At 49.9% G+C, this 23,687-nt stretch overlaps 1 protein-coding gene across 7 annotated transcripts in view; it reads left to right on the forward strand.

Moving 5' to 3' along the window:
* Positions 1–23,687, forward strand: part of ARFIP2 (ARF interacting protein 2) — a 224,119-nt gene that overhangs the window by 85,664 nt on the left and 114,768 nt on the right. For all 7 annotated transcript variants that reach the window (XM_069203655.1, XM_069203654.1, XM_069203657.1 and 4 more), the window contains one exon: positions 20,863–20,969. In XM_069203655.1, the coding sequence (XP_069059756.1) occupies positions 20,871–20,969 (99 nt within the window). In that variant the 5' untranslated portion in view covers positions 20,863–20,870. The remainder of the gene's footprint in view (positions 1–20,862; positions 20,970–23,687) is intronic.

Genomic DNA, 23,687 nt, shown 5'->3' on the forward strand with positions numbered 1-23,687 from the left:
AAGAAAAAAATATATATATCACCTTAGATTATTTGTTTACACCTTTTTGTCAACAATATATTTGCATATTCAATTGTTCGAAGCCAATTACATAATGGGGACATCCCTCAGATGGATTTTCAGATCATTTTTTAAATTAAGGAACTAGCCTTTTATAAAGTGAAATCCGATTGTTACCTACGGATAATGTATTATTTCTGTTTGATTATTTTGTTGTATGAGCTCTGCAGACAACACTGAGAGGAATGCACAAGCACCAGGGGACGGGTGCAGAGTGGAGTTTTTATGCTTCCATATCTATTCCATGTGTATTTCTGAACTTTAGTTCTCTAAGACCAGCATGAGGATGTTCAGTGCAGCCGGGCACCGAGGTGGAGCTGACCCCCCCGGATGTGGGTGATATGTGCCACCCCCCTCACTTGCCTCGTTTAACCATCCCCAGAGCCCAGGTGTCCGCCTTCCATATGTCAGTATTCATCAGTGGAAGGTGGTTAATGCTGTGAGATAGCTCAGCAGGTTATTGTCGCTGCTGCAGAGCTCTGTGTAAACCTAAAGTCCCAGGTGTGAATCTCCATCGGTCATCTCGTAATGATATCCTCCTTAAAGTAAACAAGCGTTGGCAAAACCAATAGGTAAAAGGCTTTTATGTGCAAGGCAGGCATACACAAACGAATGTGCATGCCATAGCACATACAAGCATACTGAGAACCTTTGCCTGTGCTCAGCGGCCATGCCAATCAGTTGGCGTACGTTTACGGAGGTGTGACCTATTGGCTTTGACAATGATTGATCATAAAGTCTGGAGAAAGGCCGAGCCAGGGCTGTGCGCTTCTTCTGCAGAGAGAACGCCGTTGGTCGTGAGGTCTTCAGACCATAGCGCTGTGAAGCTGGCACCAACCCTGGCCGCCGGGAGGCATGAAGACTCATTTACTCGCAGTGTTTCTCTCTACCCCTGTTTAATCCCACGAGGCTCTTTGCTGGAGCCCTAACTTCTTGTCATTACTGTGGGTTCCTGGCCTTGAAGAGACCTGTTGATACAGACAGGATTTGTATCAGGTCACCGGCGTGTTTCTAAGGGCTTCGATCCTGGACAGTAAGTCTTTCCTTCAGTGCCGGGCCTGGATTGGAGGGGCGGCGTCCCTTGGACCTGTGTGCCCCCCCCCCATCCAAACCTCATGATTTTCCATTCTGAGCTCGTGCCTCTTTCCACCACCTCTAGTTCCTGGTTCGTCGATGCCCCCTGCCCCAGCTCTTTGACTCCTCCACCCACCCCGACTCGTGCTTGCTTCAAATCCATTCTTCATGCATGCTCTGCCCCCCACAGGCCGTGCTTCTCTCCCACGCAAAGCTTTGATCTTCTCCCACTCAAACTCTGCTTCTCGCCATCCCATCGCCCATGCTGCCACCCTGCCCAGATCTAGTGCCTTGCTACGAACCATAGCTTGTGCTTCTCGCCCACATCACATTGTGCTTCTCGACCACCCTACATTGTGCTTCTCGACCACCCTATATTGTGCTTCTCGCCCACCCCGCATTGTGCTTCCCGCCCACCCCGCATTGTGCTTCTCTCACATCCCGCAATGTGCTTCTCGCCCACCACGCATTGTGCTTCTCGCACATCCTGCATTGTGCTTCTCACCCACCCCACCACCTGCTTTTCTCATTCACCCAAAGTTCATGCCTCATCTTTTCCTTATCCAGAGCTCTTGCTTCTCGCCTGCCCTCAATCGTGCTTCTTGTCCACCTATAGCTCATGCTTCTCGCCCATGCATAGGTCATGCCTCGCCTCTATCTGATCCATAGCTCTCGCTTTTCGCCTGCTCTAGGTCGTGCTTCTCGTCCACCTGTAGTTCATGGTTTTCGCCCACCCAGGGATCAGGCCTCTCCTCCCTCTGATCCAGAGCTCTCGCTTCTTGCTCGCTCTAGGTCATGCTTCTCTTTCACCTGTAGATCATGCTTCTCGCCCACCCAGGGATCAGGCCTCTCCCCCTTCTGATCCAGAGCTCTCACTTCTTGCCCTCTCTAGGTCGTGCTTCTCGCCCACTCTAGGTCATGCTTCTCACCCACCCAGGGATCAGGCCTCTCCTCTCTGATCCAGAGCTCTTGCTTCTCGCTCGCTCTAGGTCATGCTTCTCTTTCACCTGTAGATCATGCTTCTCGCCCACCCAGGGATCAAGCCTCTCCTCCCTCTGATCCAGAGCTCTCGCTTCTTGCTCGCTCTAGGTCATGCTTCTCTTTCACCTGTAGATCATGCTTCTCGCCCACCCAGGGATCAGGCCTCTCCCCCTTCTGATCCAGAGCTCTCACTTCTTGCCCTCTCTAGGTCGTGCTTCTCGCCCACTCTAGGTCATGCTTCTCACCCACCCAGGGATCAGGCCTCTCCTCTCTGATCCAGAGCTCTTGCTTCTCGCTCGCTCTAGGTCATGCTTCTCTTTCACCTGTAGATCATGCTTCTCGCCCACCCAGGGATCAAGCCTCTCCTCTCTGATCCAGAGCTCTCGCTTCTCGCTCGCTCTAGGTCATGCTTCTCTTTCACCTGTAGATCATGCTTCTCGCCCATCCAGGGATCAAGCCTCTTCTCCCTCTGATCCAGAGCTCTCACTTCTCGCTCGCTCTAGCTCATGCTTCTCGCGCACTCTAGGTCATGCTTCTCGCCCACCGAGGGATCAAGCCTCTCCTCTCTGATCCAGAGCTCTCGCTTCTCGCTCGCTCTAGGTCATGCTTCTCGCCCACCCAGGGATCAGGCCTCTTCTCCCTCTGATCCAGAGCTCTCGCTTCTCGCTCGCTCTAGGTCATGCTTCTCGCCCACCCAGGGATCAGGCCTCTCCTCTCTGATCCAAAGCTCTTGCTTCTCGCTCGCTCTAGGTCATGCTTCTCTTTCACCTGTAGATCATGCTTCTCGCCCACCCAGGGATCAGGCCTCTCCTCTCTGATCCAGAGCTCTCGCTTCTCGCTCGCTCTAGGTCATGCTTCTCGCCCACCCAGGGATCAGGCCTCTTCTCCCTCTGATCCAGAGCTCTCACTTCTTGCCCTCTCTAGGTCGTGCTTCTCGCCCACTCTAGGTCATGCTTCTCACCCACCCAGGGATCAGGCCTCTCCTCTCTGATCCAGAGCTCTTGCTTCTCGCTCGCTCTAGGTCATGCTTCTCTTTCACCTGTAGATCATGCTTCTCGCCCACCCAGGGATCAGGCCTCTTCTCCCTCTGATCCAGAGCTCTCGCTTCTCGCTCGCTCTAGCTCGTGCTTCTCGCGCACCCCTGAGTCATGCCTCACCTCTCTCTGATCCAGAGCTCTCACTTCTTGCCCTCTCTAGGTCGTGCTTCTCGCCCACCCAGGGATCAGGCCTCTCCTCTCTGATCCAGAGCTCTTGCTTCTCGCTCGCTCTAGGTCATGCTTCTCTTTCACCTGTAGATCATGCTTCTCACCCACCCAGGGATCAGGCCTCTCCTCTCTGATCCAGAGCTCTTGCTTCTCGCTCGCTCTAGGTCATGCTTCTCTTTCACCTGTAGATCATGCTTCTCGCCCACCCAGGGATCAGGCCTCTTCTCCCTCTGATCCAGAGCTCTCGCTTCTCGCTCGCTCTAGGTCATGCTTCTCGCCCACCCAGGGATCAGGCCTCTCCTCTCTGATCCAGAGCTCTTGCTTCTCGCTCGCTCTAGGTCATGCTTCTCTTTCACCTGTAGATCATGCTTCTCGCCCACCCAGGGATCAGGCCTCTTCTCCCTCTGATCCAGAGCTCTCGCTTCTCGCTCGCTCTAGGTCATGCTTCTCGCCCACCCAGGGATCAGGCCTCTCCTCTCTGATCCAGAGCTCTTGCTTCTCGCTCGCTCTAGGTCATGCTTCTCTTTCACCTGTAGATCATGCTTCTCGCCCACCCAGGGATCAGGCCTCTTCTCCCTCTGATCCAGAGCTCTCGCTCGCTCTAGCTCGTGCTTCTCGCACACCCCTGAGTCATGCCTCACCTCTTTCTGATCCAGAGCTCTCACTTCTTGCCCTCTCTAGGTCGTGCTTCTCGCCCACCCAGGGATCAGGCCTCTCCTCTCTGATCCAGAGCTCTTGCTTCTCGCTCGCTCTAGGTCATGCTTCTCTTTCACCTGTAGATCATGCTTCTCGCCCACCCAGGGATCAGGCCTCTCCTCTCTGATCCAGAGCTCTTGCTTCTCGCTCGCTCTAGGTCATGCTTCTCTTTCACCTGTAGATCATGCTTCTCGCCCACCCAGGGATCAGGCCTCTTCTCCCTCTGATCCAGAGCTCTCGCTTCTCGCTCGCTCTAGGTCATGCTTCTCGCCCACCCAGGGATCAGGCCTCTCCTCTCTGATCCAGAGCTCTTGCTTCTCGCTCGCTCTAGGTCATGCTTCTCTTTCACCTGTAGATCATGCTTCTCGCCCACCCAGGGATCAGGCCTCTTCTCCCTCTGATCCAGAGCTCTCGCTTCTCGCTCGCTCTAGCTCGTGCTTCTCGCGCACCCCTGAGTCATGCCTCACCTCTCTCTGATCCAGAGCTCTCACTTCTTGCCCTCTCTAGGTCGTGCTTCTCGCCCACCCAGGGATCAGGCCTCTCCTCTCTGATTCAGAGCTCTTGCTTCTCGCTCGCTCTAGGTCATGCTTCTCTTTCACCTGTAGATCATGCTTCTCGCCCACCCAGGGATCAGGCCTCTTCTCCCTCTGATCCAGAGCTCTCGCTTCTCGCTCGCTCTAGGTCATGCTTCTCGCCCACCCAGGGATCAGGCCTCTCCTCTCTGATCCAGAGCTCTTGCTTCTCGCTCGCTCTAGGTCATGCTTCTCTTTCACCTGTAGATCATGCTTCTCGCCCACCCAGGGATCAGGCCTCTTCTCCCTCTGATCCAGAGCTCTCGCTTCTCGCTCGCTCTAGCTCGTGCTTCTCGCGCACCCCTGAGTCATGCCTCACCTCTCTCTGATCCAGAGCTCTCACTTCTTGCCCTCTCTAGGTCGTGCTTCTCGCCCACCCAGGGATCAGGCCTCTCCTCTCTGATCCAGAGCTCTTGCTTCTCGCTCGCTCTAGGTCATGCTTCTCTTTCACCTGTAGATCATGCTTCTCGCCCACCCAGGGATCAGGCCTCTTCTCCCTCTGATCCAGAGCTCTCGCTTCTCGCTCGCTCTAGGTCATGCTTCTCTTTCACCTGTAGATCATGCTTCTCGCCCACCCAGGGATCAGGCCTCTTCTCCCTCTGATCCAGAGCTCTCGCTTCTCGCTCGCTCTAGCTCGTGCTTCTCGCGCACCCCTGAGTCATGCCTCACCTCTCTCTGATCCAGAGCTCTCACTTCTTGCCCTCTCTAGGTCGTGCTTCTCGCCCACCCAGGGATCAGGCCTCTCCTCTCTGATCCAGAGCTCTCGCTTCTCGCTCGCTCTAGGTCATGCTTCTCTTTCACCTGTAGATCATGCTTCTCGCCCACCCAGGGATCAGGCCTCTTCTCCCTCTGATCCAGAGCTCTCGCTTCTCGCTCGCTCTAGGTCATGCTTCTCTTTCACCTGTAGATCATGCTTCTCGCCCACCCAGGGATCAGGCCTCTTCTCCCTCTGATCCAGAGCTCTCACTTCTTGCCCTCTCTAGGTCGTGCTTCTCGCCCACTCTAGGTCATGCTTCTCGCCCACCCAGGGATCAGGCCTCTCCTCTCTGATCCAGAGCTCTTGCTTCTCGCTCGCTCTAGCTCATGCTTCTCTTTCACCTGTAGATCATGCTTCTCGCCTACCCAGGGATCAGGCCTCTTCTCCCTCTGATCCAGAGCTCTCACTTCTTGCCCTCTCTAGGTCGTGCTTCTCGCCCACTCTAGGTCATGCTTCTCGCCCACCCAGGGATCAGGCCTCTCCTCTCTGATCCAGAGCTCTTGCTTCTCGCTCGCTCTAGCTCATGCTTCTCTTTCACCTGTAGATCATGCTTCTCGCCCACCCAGGGATCAGGCCTCTTCTCCCTCTGATCCAGAGCTCTCACTTCTTGCCCTCTCTAGGTCGTGCTTCTCGCCCACTCTAGGTCATGCTTCTCGCCCACCCAGGGATCAGGCCTCTCCTCTCTGATCCAGAGCTCTTGCTTCTCGCTCGCTCTAGGTCGTGCTTCTCGCTCGCTCTAGGTCATGCTTCTCGCCCATCCAGGGATCAGGCCTCTTCTCCCTCTGATCCAGAGCTCTCGCTTCTCGCTCGCTCTAGGTCGTGCTTCTCGCCCACTCTAGGTCATGCTTCTCGCCCACCCAGGGATCAAGCCTCTCCTCTCTGATCCAGAGCTCTCGCTTCTCGCTCGCTCTAGGTCATGCTTCTCTTTCACCTGTAGATCATGCTTCTCGCCCATCCAGGGATCAGGCCTCTTCTCCCTCTGATCCAGAGCTCTCGCTTCTCGCTCGCTCTAGGTCATGCTTCTCTTTCACCTGTAGATCATGCTTCTCGCCCATCCAGGGATCAGGCCTCTTCTCCCTCTGATCCAGAGCTCTTGCTTCTCGCTCGCTCTAGGTCATGCTTCTCGCCCACCCAGGGATCAGGCCTCTCCTCTCTGATCCAGAGCTCTTGCTTCTCGCTCGCTCTAGGTCATGCTTCTCTTTCACCTGTAGATCATGCTTCTCGCCCACCCAGGGATCAGGCCTCTTCCCCTTCTGATCCAGAGCTCTCACTTCTTGCCCTCTCTAGGTCGTGCTTCTCGCCCACTCTAGGTCATGCTTCTCGCCCACCGAGGGATCAGGCCTCTCCTCTCTGATCCAGAGCTCTTGCTTCTCGCTCGCTCTAGGTCGTGCTTCTCGCTCGCTCTAGGTCATGCTTCTCGCCCATCCAGGGATCAGGCCTCTTCTCCCTCTGATCCAGAGCTCTCGCTTCTCGCTCGCTCTAGGTCGTGCTTCTCGCCCACTCTAGGTCATGCTTCTCGCCCACCCAGGGATCAAGCCTCTCCTCTCTGATCCAGAGCTCTCGCTTCTCGCTCGCTCTAGGTCATGCTTCTCTTTCACCTGTAGATCATGCTTCTCGCCCATCCAGGGATCAGGCCTCTTCTCCCTCTGATCCAGAGCTCTCGCTTCTCGCTCGCTCTAGGTCATGCTTCTCTTTCACCTGTAGATCATGCTTCTCGCCCACCCAGGGATCAGGCCGCTTCTCGCTCGCTCTAGGTCATGCTTCTCGCCCACCCAGGGATCAGGCCTCTCCTCTCTGATCCAGAGCTCTTGCTTCTCGCTCGCTCTAGGTCATGCTTCTCTTTCACCTGTAGATCATGCTTCTCGCCCACCCAGGGATCAGGCCTCTTCTCCCTCTGATCCAGAGCTCTTGCTTCTCGCTCGCTCTAGGTCATGCTTCTCGCTCGCTCTAGGTCGTGCTTCTCGCGCACCCCTGAGTCATGCCTCACCTCTCTCTGATCCAGAACTTTTAGTTCTCGTCTTCTCGTCCACCTGTAGATCATGCTTCTCCTCCCTCTACTCCAGAGCTCTTGCTTCAATGCCACGTTTAGCTTGTGGTTCTTTCTGTACCACCCGGTCAGTTATATCAACACTTCCTGCCAGAGAAGATTACTTCCTGTTCTGCTAAATGCAGCCAACCCCACATTGACTTTATAGTGACTGTCATTACTTATCCCACTTCTAGATGGAGACTTACATAGCCTGGTGGGGCTGTTTCTGGACGCCTGATTCTGCATGGGTGAATGTATGTTTGTAATAACTGTTTCCTGGGCACCTGTAGCAGTGCATTCGTTGGTATCTCTGTGTTTTCTTGTGTGCATTTAACACACAGAAATCACACCCATTGTCTTTGTCAGTGCTCGCTTCTCTCTGTTTCGTGCCGCCTTCGCCTACAGCCCCGATGGCTGCAGTGAGAGGGACCATGGATTCCCTTTACTTGCACCTGCTTTGATTACTGTAGTCCGACTGCTCAAGCCACACGTACTTTGTTATGAGCATGTTTAAAGCGCCTTCTAGCGTTAATATAGCGCTATAGCACCCTCTTAACCTGAGCACCCTTTTTGTTCGGGTCTAGGATTCCCATCAGTTATCTGGTTACTGGGTTGTGTGTTAGGGAGATTTATTCCAGGTCTACTATGAACTACCAGCTCCGCTACTGTGATGTATGTGAATTAAATAAAAACTGAGAAACCACAATGGAAGAAACAAAATAATGGAAAACCAGTTTTAAGACAAGTCCAATTTACGAAACAGAAATAAAAAATTAAAGGAAGCAGTTTAAAGGAAAGATCATTTTAAAGGAAAATCCTAAATTATATTAAACTTGAATGGAGTTTAGAGGCGCTGAGGGTTTTTAGGGGTCAGGGATGGGTGGAGTTTATGGGCGGTGAAGGGTTTTTAGGGGTCAGGGATGGGTGGAATTTAGGGGTAGAAAGGAGTGTCAGGGTTGAGGGATGGCTGGAGATCAGGAGTCAGATATGGGTGGACTTTAGGCATGGTGAGAGGATTTTAAGGGACAAGAATGAATGGCGCTCCGAGTCTGTGAGGGATCAAGAACGATGAATGGTGTTTATGGGTGGTGAGACGTCATCGAATTGAAAGCATCCGAAGTGATTGACAGTGTAAAATATGAATCCGAAATAATGTCCCCTGATGGAAAGCACTGAAATAAATACCTCCAATAGAAAAATTCTGAAAGTAAGACCTGCAACCGCTGCATTTACACCTTAAAAATAAGTATATAAAAGACAATTTCTGAGTATTACGCATTCTATGAATTGGTTTATATGGAATGGATGAACGTCAGTCATCCTGCAAATTTCCATTCAACAATGTAGGTGAAATTGGATGTTTTCTCAGTGATGGTATTCCATGGAATCGTTTCACATACAACCTCACTGATGGTCGCCGTGCCACACTGCCTGTTTGTTGCATTTTGAAATAACCCTTTGTTCAGGTATGTTCACACTGAAAGCAGTTCCACTTGCTGCCAAATCACACTCATTTCTTGCTTAGGTGGCTTGCCAGGACTCCCCACCCTCCTCTGTGCTGACTCAGATTGCAGGGGAGGGAATGCGTCCTTAAAGGGACAGTGGAGCAGAATCTCCATGATAAAGAGAATGGCGCTGGTATGGATTGATGCTAGGCCTCTGGCCTCTGACCAGTGTCTCGTTTATAAAATAAATGTAGTTTGAAGCCTTCACAACGTATCATCACAGGAGTGCAACCCAGCGTGTGACCGAGTGGAGAGGACTCGGAGAATGGTGTTCTTTCTCATTCTTTCTATATGTGTATGTTGTGTGTGTGTATATGTATGTGTGTGTGTGTATATATATATATGTGTGTATATATATATATATATATATATATATTATAGTGAGTTGCCAGTGCACCTAAGCTATTATGTTAGTCTAAGTAAACAGATTTTGAGGTTACCTAAACGGTAAAAGCCTCGACTTGAGTCCCGTCTCTGTGCCTGCTGCAGTCTCATCCACCTTACATAGAGTGCACATCTCTCTTTGGCCTGGAGCAGGAGAGAAGGGTCGTGTTAAACCAGATTTATTAATAAAAGAGTAATCTTCATTTTCTATATGTAAGTTAGCACAACTAGGCCACAAAAGAGCTCATTTACTGGGTCTGCTGCTTTGGGTGCACTGACAGCTGAGAAACGTGGCTTTTAAAAGTTGCATTGCATGGATGATTTCTCTCTGTGTGTTGTTCCTTGAATAAAATAGACAAAATTGTATTTTTCCCGTGGCGTTTTTATTCGCGTTGTGTTAAATAATGAGCTTTAGAGGAAGGTTGCCAGAGATGTTTCAGATTTTGCAGAATTCAAGGCTGTTCCTGCCTGAAGCTTCAACTGTTTGTGTAACCTTTCCAATAAGTTCTGTGTTCAGTCACATGATGCCGTTTCGCCTTGGATGTAGGTAAAAGCTACTCATTCCCTAATTTTGGGAGGCCTTTAGAGCAGCCTCTTTAATGTAACACAAATTTCTGCAGTGCTGATTAGTTTGTGTAGTGTACAGGGGCGGCTCCTCCATTAGGGCAGAGGAGCGTCGCCCCCCCCCCCCGCCAGCAGCGACAACTGTAAAACTTTTACCAAATAACCAAAAAAAACGGTGTTTATTATCGTTGTTTGCTAAAAGGATGGGGCCACGGGGGTGATGTGCACTGAGGGGGGGTGCTGAGCACTCCCCCTCAGAGCGCATGTGTGTTTGGCCGGCCGTCTCGGGTCAGCCGAACACACACGTGCTGTAGGCTCTCTCCAGCCTAGCAACACATTTGCCAGGCTGGAGAGAGCCTGCGCAGGCTCCCAGTCTGCCTGTGAGCGCCCTTGCTGGGCGCTTCCAGCGAATCTAATCGCTGCTTTGAGCAGCGACAGGATTGGCCGCAGGGCAGGCTGAGAGCCTGTGCCTGCAGCGAGGAGGAGCAGAGCGGTGCGCGGCAGAGGAGGTAAGTGTTTTTTTAAAAATTTTGTTTAATTTTATTTTCATTCCCAAACCCCCCTACGTCCCCCTTCTTTGCGTGCTGCCCCGCCCCTTCTTCTTGCCGCTCCTGGTAGTGTACCTTTATTTGTACAGCACATCTCACCATCTGACGTTATGTGGAGGACATTATCCTCTACTGCCAAGAAACTTTAAAATGTGCCTCCATGCCAGTCTTCTTGTAGACTTTGTGCTTCGAGGTTCTTCAGCCTTCGCCTTGCATTTGAACTAAACAGTCCTTATTGCGGTTTGCTTTTTGACTATATACTGACTTTGAAGGTTGGCTTTATGTCATCCTCTCGCTCATTATGATTTATATAATTGATTAATCAAATGCCTTTGCTTTCTGTTTTGATTTTTGTTTGTCAATAAACCTTAATGGTTTGGAATTTGAATCTTGCCCTGTGTAGCTTGTATTTGCCTGGCACCCTCGTCCTTTGGGACTTAGAGCCCTGATCCATCTTATCGGCCCTTTTGAGTGGAAAGTGCTAACAGTAGGCCGGTAAGGGTGTCTGTTACTCAGTGTAATGGCCTCTAAATACTGATCTCAAAGGGATGAAAAACTGTGTCATCCCTGCCAGGATTAAAAGCTACATCATCCAGGTCTTGTGGATTGCAGCAATAAGAATTCATGATGACGTACCAGGTGAAAGATGAGATCTAAAGAAATCTTATAAGAGCTTCTTGAACATCTTGAGTGCACTTTTATGAACCTGAAGCTTTCAGAAGGTAGGGTGTGAGCAGATTCAAGACAAGTGTAAAGTAGAAGCGAAGCTGGGACAAGCAACTATGATTGGGCAAGTAACTAAAAGAGAAAAAAGTACCTCCCAAAGTGCTAGCAGTTGAAGGGCACACAGTGGAGTAAGGAAGCAGTGCTTAGGCCAGGCTCCAGGGGTGGGACAAACCTGTGAAGAGGAAGTGAGGCTGATATGTGCTGACCAAGTGAAAGCAAGAAAATGAGTGACTATGAAGTCAAGCAGTGGGTGAGCTCCAAGCTCCCTGCCAGCTAACAAAATGTCTTACAAGCCACAGCGCAAGCACTGTCTCACACCAGACCTAAAAAGCTGGAAGGGTTGGGAGTCAGGATTGGGGCCATGTGAGCCCACAGGACGGCGACCCTAGGACAATAAATAAAACTTTCACAGAACAAAATTTCAAGTCTAAATAATAATCGTCTAATCAAATATAGGAGTCATTACAGAAGGCACAAATAGTTAATGATTAAAATCTGTAGCGATAATACTTTAAATCAACCAATTTGCCAGCAGTCATAACATAAAGTCACCCTCCATAGCAAGTAAATAGCCAGAATCGAAATATAGTTCAACATACGATTAGCATAAATATGCTCAGTTCAAAAGCCAAGAAAAGACTAAACTATAAATCAGCAGCAGAATGACATAGAGAAAGGGTAATTTGTGAGGCCTGGAAAAAGTAAGACAGACTAACGTTGCGTCTACACAGATCTCAAAGTGAGAAACGTCGGGCACATCTCCCAGGAGGGGCACATTTTATAGGTTTTGAGACACTGAGAGAGACACTCACAGCGTGGTGAGAAGTGAGATCTTGGGGCTGATAACAATTCATCATTCATATAAACATGATACATGAAGCACAAAACATTTAGCAGCGCCTACTTTGCTTTCATAATTAAACATAAGAAAAGAAAAAATAATGTGACTTGTGTGTGAGAAATAAAACAACACACAGTGCACTGCTTAGATCACACCTGGACAAAAGACCTGGGATATGTTGCAAACACAGGAACCCTCAGCACATGGTTCTTGGGGAACACAAATTAATACATTTCATTCAACACTACAATAACAGCACTATGAAAATGAGTACTATTTTGCTTATTTTCTGAAAAGTACGATCACAAGAAAGAAAACATGCACAAAGGAATCTCGTTCACAAAACAATGAATTGTGCAATTTTCTTCAGAAGCTTTAAAACTGAAGTTATTGCAAGCAGGCTGAGGCCTACTAATGCTAGGTTAACACTTCAATCTGAACTTTATTTACTAATTTCTAATTCTTAAGAACCCTTCTTCAGTGCTCAGGCTCCTGCAGGTTGGAGGGGGTCTCTGAGGGAACTGAAGTCTCTTTAGCGGGCACAGGTACGTCCTGGCTCTGCTTGAGCAGCCTTCCAAGACTTGGCCTCAGTGGTCACTTGGACAGCTGTGGAAATGTACTGTTCATTGTTTTATTTATAATGTGCACACAGTGGCCTGAACTGTGACAAACGATCAGCGACTGCAAGAGTAATAAAGTACCCAAAACAGCGAGAATTAACAGGACAATCCATCTGTAGGTTTCTCCCCCTTTTGGACGAGCCTTGAGCGCCCCCTCCAAAGGGTGGTTCCTTTCATAGGAACCCTTGGTTTCCAGGCTTTTTTTAAAGAAACATATGCTCAGCCAGTCGCAGTGGATCTGAGGGCAGATCACCACCTATGGGCGTTTGGAGCTGGAGAAGTTTAATTCAGCGTTAGTTGAATAGTTTGTGGGACGAGAGGAGCGGACAGTGGTTCTCCCCTGCCTTGGTGTGTAGGAGGCTGGCCCTCTATGTAGTGTGCAAAGCTAGGCACACTGTGCAGGGGGTCCAGGCAACCACATATTGGTTTTCAGAGGTAAAAATTAGACCACCTAACTCTCCAGTTTTTAAGGTAGCTGGTTGCGCAGTTAGGCTAATCCAGGAGACATGCTAAGTATTTGTTGTACTCTGAAAAATCCAATCATGCACCACACACACTCACTGAATAACTCAAGACCAAAATTTATAAAAATACTTCAGACTTTTAACTATTTTTTTAAGACCAAGATCTTTGATACGTTAAGTACTTTTTGAGATATGACTTTACAAAGTTTTAATAAACATAGTCCTTCTGTGCGTAATTACGCACCATAGCAATCAATAGGCAGTCACTTTTAAAATTGCTATAAAAATCGTGCAGCTGAGTTACCAATCTCTTCTTTTGATGGGTGGTCGATGTAGTCGGTGGGCACTTTGTGCCAGCTGGAGATCCTCGGGCGGCTTCTGATTCTGGCGGGGGAGCAGAGCTGGAAAGTCTCTTGGCAAAGGCACAGGGCCACTTGGAGGGGCCACCTGGAAAAGGAGATGGTTCCCCTTGGGCTGTCGTGGTTGCAAGGGGTTGGGGACCTCTGGAGCACAGCTGGTTCCTTGTTGCAGGGCACAGGGCAGTCGGATGCAGGGCGAGTTGGAGATTCAAGAGCTGTGCCCAACAGATTCCTTTGGAGCTGGAGGTGAGTCTCTTTGAGGGCTGCTTATAGGACAACAGGGCACTCTGGCATGATGTATGGGGTGTTCCTGAAGTCCCTCGACTGGGGCTTCCTCCTGATCCTTTTTCAGCTCCGCAGGAGCTGATTTCCTGGTTGTCCAACGTCAGCGGACCAGTGCCCAGGGTATTAGCGTTACTCGGCCACTGGAGGGCGCAGTGCTGCCAAACTTGGCACACGTCCGGGCTGTCGTCAGGTGTGTCGTCAGGTGTGGCTGCGACTTCCGGTTGCGGCTGCGACTTCCGGTTGCGGGGATATCGGCCGGTCACTGAAGTGACCCTCACTGGCTTGTTGGTTCTTGCTTGGTTGTTGAGTGGTACCTCTACTCAAATGGGAGATCTGGGGAGATTCTTGAAGCCTGGCGGTCCCCTGGGTTGCTTGGGGTCAGTCCAGTGTCCAGCTCCTCCGCAGCGGCGATGTTCGGGTGCTGCGTGAAGCAGGCAGGGTTTGGCGCCTTTTCTTGCAGCAAGTCCACAGTTCTCTTACTTTGGATCTTCTTTTGTGCTGGTCTTCTTTTTCCTTTCAAATCTGATTTCTTGGGTTAGGGGTACCCACTAAATACTGAATTTAATGGGCGTTTTAGGGGGAACCTGATAGTGTCCAATGGGACACTGACCCTTGGGTGGCTACACCCACTACAGTGACCACTGAGAAGGGCCACTACCCTAAACCTCAGTTTTCTGCCCTCCAACATGAAGGAAAATTAAATAGAGGGACTACTTTGCCTGCAAACCCATAGGGGTGGTGCATGCTCAGTGAGACCCCTCCTCGTATCCTTTGTGTGGTTTCCCACTTTTGCTCCCTCCAAAAGTGGGGCTCTGCAAAGGGGGAGGCCATCTGGTGCTAGCAGCAGCCTGGGGATCGAGTTTCAAGGGCGGTAGCCCTTTGAAGCTTACTGCAAGGGCAGTACACATTCCTGAGGGAGGGGGTGTTAGCTCCACCACCCAGAAAAGGCATTGTTTTACAAACCAGAGAGACACGGCTCTCCCCAAGGTTTGAGTATTGTCTGTCTGGAGGTGGCAGCTGGATAGGACCAGTCAGCATTCATGCCCGGATAGTTAGCTTTTGCAGGGGACACCTCTAAGGTGACCCCTGGGTACATTTTTATAGTAAACCCAGTACTGGTACCAGTTTGGATTTATCATTCTGAGTTGTTTGATACCAAAAAAACCCAGGGTGCAGAGTATCCATTATGTAGCCAGGAAACTTGTACTGACCAGTGTCCAGCACGTATATTAAAATGGCTGCTCTCTTCACTCACTATGTCCCAGGTTTGGCAAGGACATAGTGGGGGCACAGTGTTCATGCAGGTATGCCCGCACATATAATATGGAGCACCCTGCCTTAGGGCTATAAGGCCTGCTAGAGGGGTGCCTTATCTATAGAATATGCAGAGTATGGGGGACAGGGCACACAGGCAGTGTGCCATGTCGACTTTGAGTTTTAGGTTTGCACCAGGACCCTCAGCCTGCCATATCAGTGCTGGGTGCATCTGGGTGCATGGCCGTAGAGGGTGGCAGAATCAGTGCTGCTGCCCTCAGGGGCCTACACATAGTACCCCATGCCCTGGGTACCGAAGTACCTTTTACTAGGGACTTATAGTGGTAGCTAAAGGTGTATCTAATTACTTTTACAATGTTTTAGGGAAAGAACACTGGCACTGGGAACCTGGTTACCAGGATCCCAGTGCACTCCAGTCCAAGTTGCATTCAGAAACCAGGCAAAAAGTGTGGGGAGTGGGGTGCTGCAACTAGATGCCAGTTTCGCACATGGTGAAACCAGGGTATGTTCACAGCCACGTGACCCTCTGTTCTTTGACTATAGTGACTGAGCGACTGTGTCTAAGGTAGCCGAGAAGTCCAACATCACTAAGAGCAACGCTGACCCCTTCAGAGAAGCACGAGCAGTTCGCCCCAGACCTCTACCTGGACCTGAATGTAGGTATTGCCCACTTCAGGGAAGGCCGGTCACTGAATAAGGGTCTCAGATTAAACCCTTCCGTGGCAGACCAGCAGTGGGGTGAGAGGACACTGGAGCTCGGCTCAGAACTGGATTTCTTCAGCAGCCTCCTCACTGTGGCTTTCAGAACTTCACCTAGTGCTTAAATAAGTGCCGGAGCCCTCGTCAGGAAGCCACTTCAGCGTGCACCACCCATGGCCCGTGCAGCGCTGCCTGCGACAGTAGCATTAGCAGTACTACCCATCATGCAACTACTCTTGTGAGGTTTTAGACATTCTGGGCCCCAAAAGCTTTAGGGATGTCTTTGGTGGCAGATATTAGTCATTTAAAATATTTATTGATTTAATAAACGACTGTTATTGTGCTGATAAAGATTGCCACCATGTGGCAGCCTCACATAAGTGCCGGTGTTGACAGTTGAGTGCTAGCGATGGGCAAAGGAAAGCACCAGCTCAAATTAAACTCTCACTTCACCCTGAGGCAAGTGAGCCACTGATAAATAGCAGCGAGGTCCTCAGCATGGACCCTCATTGGTAAATCAGGAGAGGGGCCCTCACTGGTAAAGCTGGAGACTCACTGGTAAAGCTGGAGAGGTGCCCTCACTGGTAAAGCTGGAGAGGGGCCCTCACTGGCAAAGCTGGGGAGGGGCCTCACTGGTAAAGCTGGAGAGGGGCCACACTGGTAAAGCTGGAGAGGGCCCTCACTGGTAACGCTGAGGAGGGGCCCTCACTGGTAAAGCTGAGGAGGGGCCCTCACTGGTAAAGCTGAGGAGGGGCCCTCACTGGTAAAGCTGAGGAGGGGGCCTCACTGGTAAAGCTGGGGAGGGGCCTCACTGGTAAAGCTGGAGAGGGTCCTCACTGGTAAAGCCGGAGCGGGCCCTCACTGATAAAGCTGGAGAGGGACCCTCACTGGTAAAGCTGGAGAGGGGCCTCACTGGAAGGGGGGTCTCACTGGTAAAGCTGGAGAAGGGCCTCAGTGGTAAAGACAGAGAGGGGCCTCACTGGAAGGGGGCCCTCACTGGTAAAGCTGGAGAGGGGCCAAGCTGGAGAGGGGCCCACACTGGTAAAGCAGGAGAGGGACCCTCACTGGTAAAGCAGGAGAGGGACCCTCACTGGTAAAGTTGGAGAGGGACCCTCACTGGTAAAGTTGGAGAGGGACCCTCACTGGTAAAGCTGGAGAGGGACCCTCACTGGTAAAGCTGGAGAGGAGCCCTCACTGGTAAAGCTGGAGAGGGACTCTCACTGGTATAGCTGTAGAGGGGCCCTCACTGGTATAGCTGGAGAGGGGCCTTCAGACTCAAAGGTGGCCTCAAGGGACCAAAGAAGTCGAAGGGAATCTTGTTCCTGGAAGCCATGAGGGGCAGGAGTGATGCTTGCAAATAGAGCGCCCTCTGCAGGTCTGCTTACCTGGGAGTCAGACAAGGGAGGATGGGGTGGGGGGGCATTTTCAGAATGAAAAACAAAGGCCACTCTCTGTCCGTCCCTGTGAAACAGCCGCTGCCTTAGAAAGAGGAAGATGTTCTGTGAAACCATTCTGTGCTGTAAGCGGGTGGAGTACACCTCTCGTCCACTAGGTGGCCCTGTCGCACTGCTTTCCATCACAGCACTGATAGAGGATGGAGGCTGCAGGATGCTGTGGCCAGGGCGGGGAAGCAAACTCTGCAAGTAGCAGCGGCCTCCGGTTACAGCTGGGGGTCCAAGGGGACTTTAGTACTGCCCAGGCCATATCAGCCAATCCACAAACAGCAGGGTGCAGGAAGTGAGAGGTGTTCAACCGGATCCTGCTCCTGGCAGCTGTTACCAGCCGGATCCCGGATCCCAGTGAAATACTTTGGGTGGATCCTGTGTAAAGCTCTGACACCGGGACACGTTCACAAGCCCCTGTGCTTTCTGCTTTCTGTAGGGGCACCAACGTGAGGCAGCAGGAGCTTCCTTACTTTAGTTTCCAGCTGGGCCCAAAACAAAGGCCGAACCTAAAGGGCCATCATTGCCCCGTTTTCAAGCATAGCACTGACAGGGGCCTAGATGCCAGGGTAATGGAGGGAAACAAAGGCACCCGCCTTATCACTTCACTTTTGGAGGCCGGTTCTGACTTTCTTTAGCCACGTATGTGCGAGATGTTCTGCACTAAGGATGTCAGATGTATGTGTCCGTGTCAGTAATCACACAAAGATTGAAAGAGCACTTACCTTACCTTTTATACTTAATGATTTTATAGCGCTACTCATCCCAGTGTGGTGTTAGAGCGCTTTATATCCCACGCACACATTATGCATTACATAGAAACATTATATACATCATGTGTAAATAAATGTGCAGGAACTGTTACATAAGACATTGAGAGTTACAAGGTGTAGGATTGTGTCAAGTGCGTGTTCGGGAGAAACCCAACGTCAGGATTTAAAACGTAACGCAGGGATTGGGGTTACCTGTACTTAAAAGACTTTATTACTACCGAAAGGAACCTTTTCCAGCAACCTTAGATTAATGACAGATTGAGAAAAGAACTTTAATATTCTAAGCCCATGCCTTATAGTTTGCGTGCGCATCATTGATGGCAGTACATGGGTCACTGCGCTATATTAAAAGGACTGCAAGTTAGGAACTGCAGACAACAAAATGATCTGTGTGTAAAACTACAGGAACCCTCTTATCCAATCTGTGCTCCGCATGTTGCACCATCTGCTCTCCAGCAGGCACGTGGACCCGCTGGGCTACTCTGAGTCAATCCTGTAACAGGACACAACAAAGACTCTAGCAAGTGCATTCAGGACCAGAATTATCACACTGTCGTTATTATCCCATCAGGATTGCAGGCCACAACTCCCTGCAGCAGGTGCCTTTACCTCGTAAGCTATTTTGCAGCCCCCATTTGACCAATTAGATAAACCGCAACACATTTAATGTCATGTGTTTTATTGTCAAATTCTTTGCAGCAGAGTTTAAAATAAATAAATGTAGATGTTGGCTGTTTTCTGTTATCCTTACTCGGGTGCGCGCATCCCACCAAGCGTGTACCCTGGCAGGGCAGAGCTGCGCTGTAGAGTTCATTGGAAGAGGCAGAGGTTCAGCTTCTTGTGGGGTTTTCTGATGTGGAGGGGGGGTGGCTCCAGGCTCTGGGGGCCGGGTAGGAGAAGGCGCGGCCCCCAGCTCTGGCTTGGCGGATGTGGGAGGCGTGCCTGCTTGGTGTGTGCAACTGGAAGTGGATGGTAAAGTATGCTGGGCATTGCTTGTATAGTGCCTCGTAGGTGGGTGTGAGGCGCTTGAAGAGGGTGCTTCAAGCTCCTCTTCAGGACTCTGCTTTTCATGAAAATGCACTCCACCCAGGACTCCTCCAATCCCCCTCCACTTTCCCCTGACACACCCTGACCACCTTTACATGGTTCCCAGAAATGTTTTTTTTTTCATTTCCAGCACTGACTCTACAAAGTTATTAAACGTGTGCAAGAAAGCACATTCCCAGGGAGAGCTGAGACAGGTCTGATTTGGCTCTTCGAGCTGACCCATGAAAGGGTTTACATATAAATGAGAAAATAAACCAGTTTTTTTCTCAAGTGCACAGTATATGTGACCAGTAGCGTTATTGTATATCAAACAATATTGTCTATGAGACACCAACCAGGTAGGCGTTTACACAGCCCAGGCCATGAACTGGTCTCCTTCATGGTGCCCCCTGATTTGACAATCACAAGTACTTTGCAGAGGATTACACAGTTTGGTGATGTAGGGGAGCCGGGGCTTAATCCCAGGTTTCTGGGCTTCACATTGTGCCATTCAGTCATTGCTTGAATATTTCCCTTGGATTCCCCTCATTCGAAGTGTTTAGTTACTTCGTGTTCTAATCAGTACCTGTGTCCCATCAATGCAAGTATCACCTGCTTATTCAATATCATGACATGTATAAAGTTTCTAAATAGTTTCTTGAATCAAAATGCAAACTTTAGGGGAAGGGAAGGCAAGAGACCATTTTAAAGTTAGTAACACTGCCTTCTGTGAGTTCACAAACAGTAAATGGGGGCCACCCCCTGCAGCAGTGTTGATGAAGAGACTGTGGCTTGCTGCAGGGGTTACAGGTCTGTAGTGAGACCCCTGCGACTGGCAGCTCAGCAGAAAAGCACCTTATTTTAGATTGTGTGCTCAGCTGTTCTACATTTAGTGACTTGTTTTTATTGAAACTACACTAGGGAGGTAATAGGGCAGTGAATGAGACGATTGGCTAGGCTCTGTTTGGCGTGCCAGTCCTCTGGGACAAATGCTGAGCTAGAGCCTGGCATGGGACCCCACGGAGCCCCCCCAGAGATGCTGAGACCCTCTGCCCTCCACTATATGATAATGTTTATTCGGCTGTTGTATAATTCATCTTTTCATGCCCTCATTCCTGCTGTGTTAAATCCTTGGTTTCGCGGTTTGCTCTAACCTCTTCGCTGTGACATCGTAGAGAGGGGTAGTAACTGATTTCTGTTATTTCCCTACTCCTTGGGACTCTTTTCTCTAGTAGTAAGCGAGTACTCCATGTAAAAAATCAATCTCAATAGTTTAATTTAAGGACTCCGGCTACACCCTGTCCCTTGGCATAAGATTATTATTGTCCGGCCTGGGGAGCAGGGGCCAGTCTTAGGAAGTCCACAACCCGTGCGGGAAGAATAAATGTACATCACGTCCACCATCTTCTCGCCATCTTACTGTAAACCCATGCCAAGAGAGTCTGATAGTGTCATACTATGTCTGGGCCGCCTCTGCTTGGTCCCCGAATCCCTAAAATTCCTGAGGCATATAGCATAATCTAGCATAATCTTTGCACCATCTGACAGGTGCAAAAGGAGCATTAATGGTGACTAGTGCAGAACCTAAACTAGTCATAAGTTGATCAGTGGAAAGTATATAACTTGCTCCCAAGAGTTTAATGCTTGATCTCTTTCCGAGGCTAAGGGGAGCTCTTGGCAGCACAAGTGGCTCTTGTTTAAAAGGACAGCACGGGAGCGGGCACGGGCTCCACCTGAGAGTACTATAGAACGTTGACCCTTGGCGGTGCATCCTTCAGCTAGTGTCAGACCAATCCATAGCCAGCCCACCTTTGGTTGCGGCCCCTGTTGTGGTTCTTTCACTGATAGTCTTCCTTGAGTCCTTACACACACACACACTCAGTACCTTGCAACAGACGGGTCATTGCAACAGTTTCTGTGACACCAAAGCCCTCCTGGCTCCTACAGCTTCTCACAACGTGTCGCTTTCTTCTGCAGGACTCACCATGACGGACGGCATGATGAGCAAAGCTGCCACCATGGAAATCCCAATCAATGGCAACGGAGACACCGGGAGCTTGCCGGAAGATGACAGCCTCGAACAGGTACTGAGTGGGAAGTGGGGTAATGCGTGTGACCAGGCGTGTGTGTGGAGTGCAGGCCCAATTGGAGAACAGAGAGGGAGTTGTGCTGTGCATAGAGGCAGGATACTAGACTGCATTCAGTACTCTAGACAGAAGAGTCAGGGTGGTATCTTCTGATCTTAGGAGCGGGGAGTGCCGTACGGTCCTTAATGCTCTTTACAGATACGACTCGTCACCTCTCTCTTGAACGGTTGGGTGGTGGATACGAGCCTTACATATATCGTGATGGTGTTGGCGAAGACTTGTCTTCCAGTGTTTTCCTTACTACCGATAGATTGGCTCAGGGAGTAGAATGCCCACCGTGACACATTTGGTCCAATATCTCCACCCTTTTATGAGATCAGTAAAAAAAAAAAAAGAGGAGAAAATGAGAATATTCTGTTCAATCCAAATAACCGACTCACATGTCCACCACTCAAATTAACTCATATCTCCTTCTACTAATCTACCATTAATCCTTTTGGGTTCTGGAGTAGCGTGTTACTCACTGAAAAGCGCTTTGATGCCTCATTACAGATAGTAATCCCTATATAAATACAATTGCAATATAATACAATAGTTTACTTTGGGAACAGCACATTGGGCGAGAAAGGGGCTGTTGGAGTCATGGAGGAGAAGCTCTGTCTAAGCAATGGTCTGTCGGTAAGTATCTGTGCATTTAACTGACAAATCTGTGCCCTATAATCTGACGAGGGAATGTCCCCTAGTCCCGCTGTTCAGCCCACTTAGTCACAAAAATACGTCATTGTCAAATGGCTTAGCAGATTAATTCACCTGCCGCACAAATACGTATCAGGTTAGGTAATTCCGGTAGGCCAGCCGTTTGCTGGAGAAGTGCATGTGTGGAATCTCTGGTCACAAATTTTAAATGATAAACTAGCATAGTGGATTCAGGTGCGTACTGCCCATCTGTATGCGTAACTCGAGCGGGGTACTCCCTGTAAGGTGGAGCATTGAGTTAATATATCTGTTGTAGGCATCCTGCCAACAGTGGTGTATAACCTTCAAGGCAACTCAAGTCTTTTGTTCTTCCAAGAAAAAAATCCCAAAGACCAATATAATTGAGCTGTAGTCAAGTCCTCTTTTTCCTTGATTTGCCCATTTTTTAATAGGACCCGCAGGGATTTTTGCACTGAAGACTCAGATTGGCCCCTAAACACCCGCCGGTGAGTGCGCCCTGAACAACTGTCATATTTGACTTTTAGGTAAGACACCATACAGTGGCACAGAAAGTGAGTGAGTCTCATAATTCAGATGTCACTCGTTGGTTACACAGTGGACTTTACACCTCCCACTTGGGCGACTCTAAGCACATAACACCACGACTGCCCCTACAGCCCTGGCGATAGCTGCCCTAATATTCATTGTTGATGCGCACGAAAGGTTACTTCTAACTTTATTAAGTCACTTGTAACATGTACCTTGAAGTCCACAAGGTATAGGTACTTAGAGTGTAGAAGTGAACCTGAGGTGGGCTTGTCGCCGTAGTAACAGGATACACGTATGTGGTTTGTTGTGAAGGTGAGAGCACCCTGCCTGCTTTAAGTATCAGACGCATGATTTAGGCGGATAACATGTTGCTGCATTTTACATCATGTTTCCAGATCCGTTGACTGACCCGTGACCAGATGGAGATAGTCAGCAAGGCTGTGGTCTCTGTTTACCGCCCAGCGTGTCTCCCCTCTGATACAGGAAAGATTTATCCAGCTATTATCCTACTGCCTCCTGCCAGATCCAACAGGGGTATCAAAGAAATTAAATCATTCTTCACTTGACGTCCAGGATCTCACTCAACCTCTTATGAGTAAAGCCTGGAATGTTCAATCAAAAGTCATCCCTTGGTTCACTCCAGAGCCTGCACGATGTAAACTCGCAGTCTGCCAGCCAGATAGGGAGTGACATGGATCATGTTCACAGGACCTCAGGTTCCTTTACACCAAGTCCTTGTATACATTTCCTGAATTATAGCAGAGTTGTCCAGTCTTGATGGATATGGGGAAGTCAGTCCTGTGCCAAGACACTCAGTCGGTTAACTCAACGGCCGCATAGAAGGGGTGCAGGTTGTGATGGCTTCGTACATGATGCTGCTGGTTTTAAAGAATATTGTGTCCTGGCACATGCAAGCCAGTAGAGTTCCATCAGGGTCGGGTGATTTAGACATGCCCCTTCTGCCCCTTCTGGTGCACGTGGGATGCCCGTACGGGAAGCACATTTTTAGGCTTTAGAGCAGAGCATTGCCAGGATCCAGATGTTGGAGAATAAATCAAGGACTTGGACATTTCTGAAGTTGTTTTCTGGATCTGGGAGGAATCTTTCACTGTGCCACTGGATTCAAGCTAGCCTGGCTGATGAAGGGTGATACCTGGAAACCAGTCCCAGGATGCTTGTTTCCAGTCCAGGGAGGACCTGGGCTGGCAGTTCGGGCTGGACTGTTCCCATGAGGAACAGGGTCAAGACTAATTTCATATGGCTGGGTCCAAACTGGGGTGGCATGGTGAGTAAAAGAACAACGGATTAAACCCAGATCTGTGACTGGGGGTGAGTGTTTACATTGTTCAGCACTCCGTCCATCATCCTTTTGTGTTACTAAAGTTGCCCTAAGTGGGAAGGGTATGCCCAGACGTGGGTCCCGTGCTCACTGTGCCACTGGATTCAAGCTAGTCTGGCTGTTGAAGGGTG

This window comes from Pleurodeles waltl, chromosome 8, assembly GCF_031143425.1.
Source record: "Pleurodeles waltl isolate 20211129_DDA chromosome 8, aPleWal1.hap1.20221129, whole genome shotgun sequence".
NCBI lineage: Eukaryota > Metazoa > Chordata > Amphibia > Caudata > Salamandridae > Pleurodeles > Pleurodeles waltl.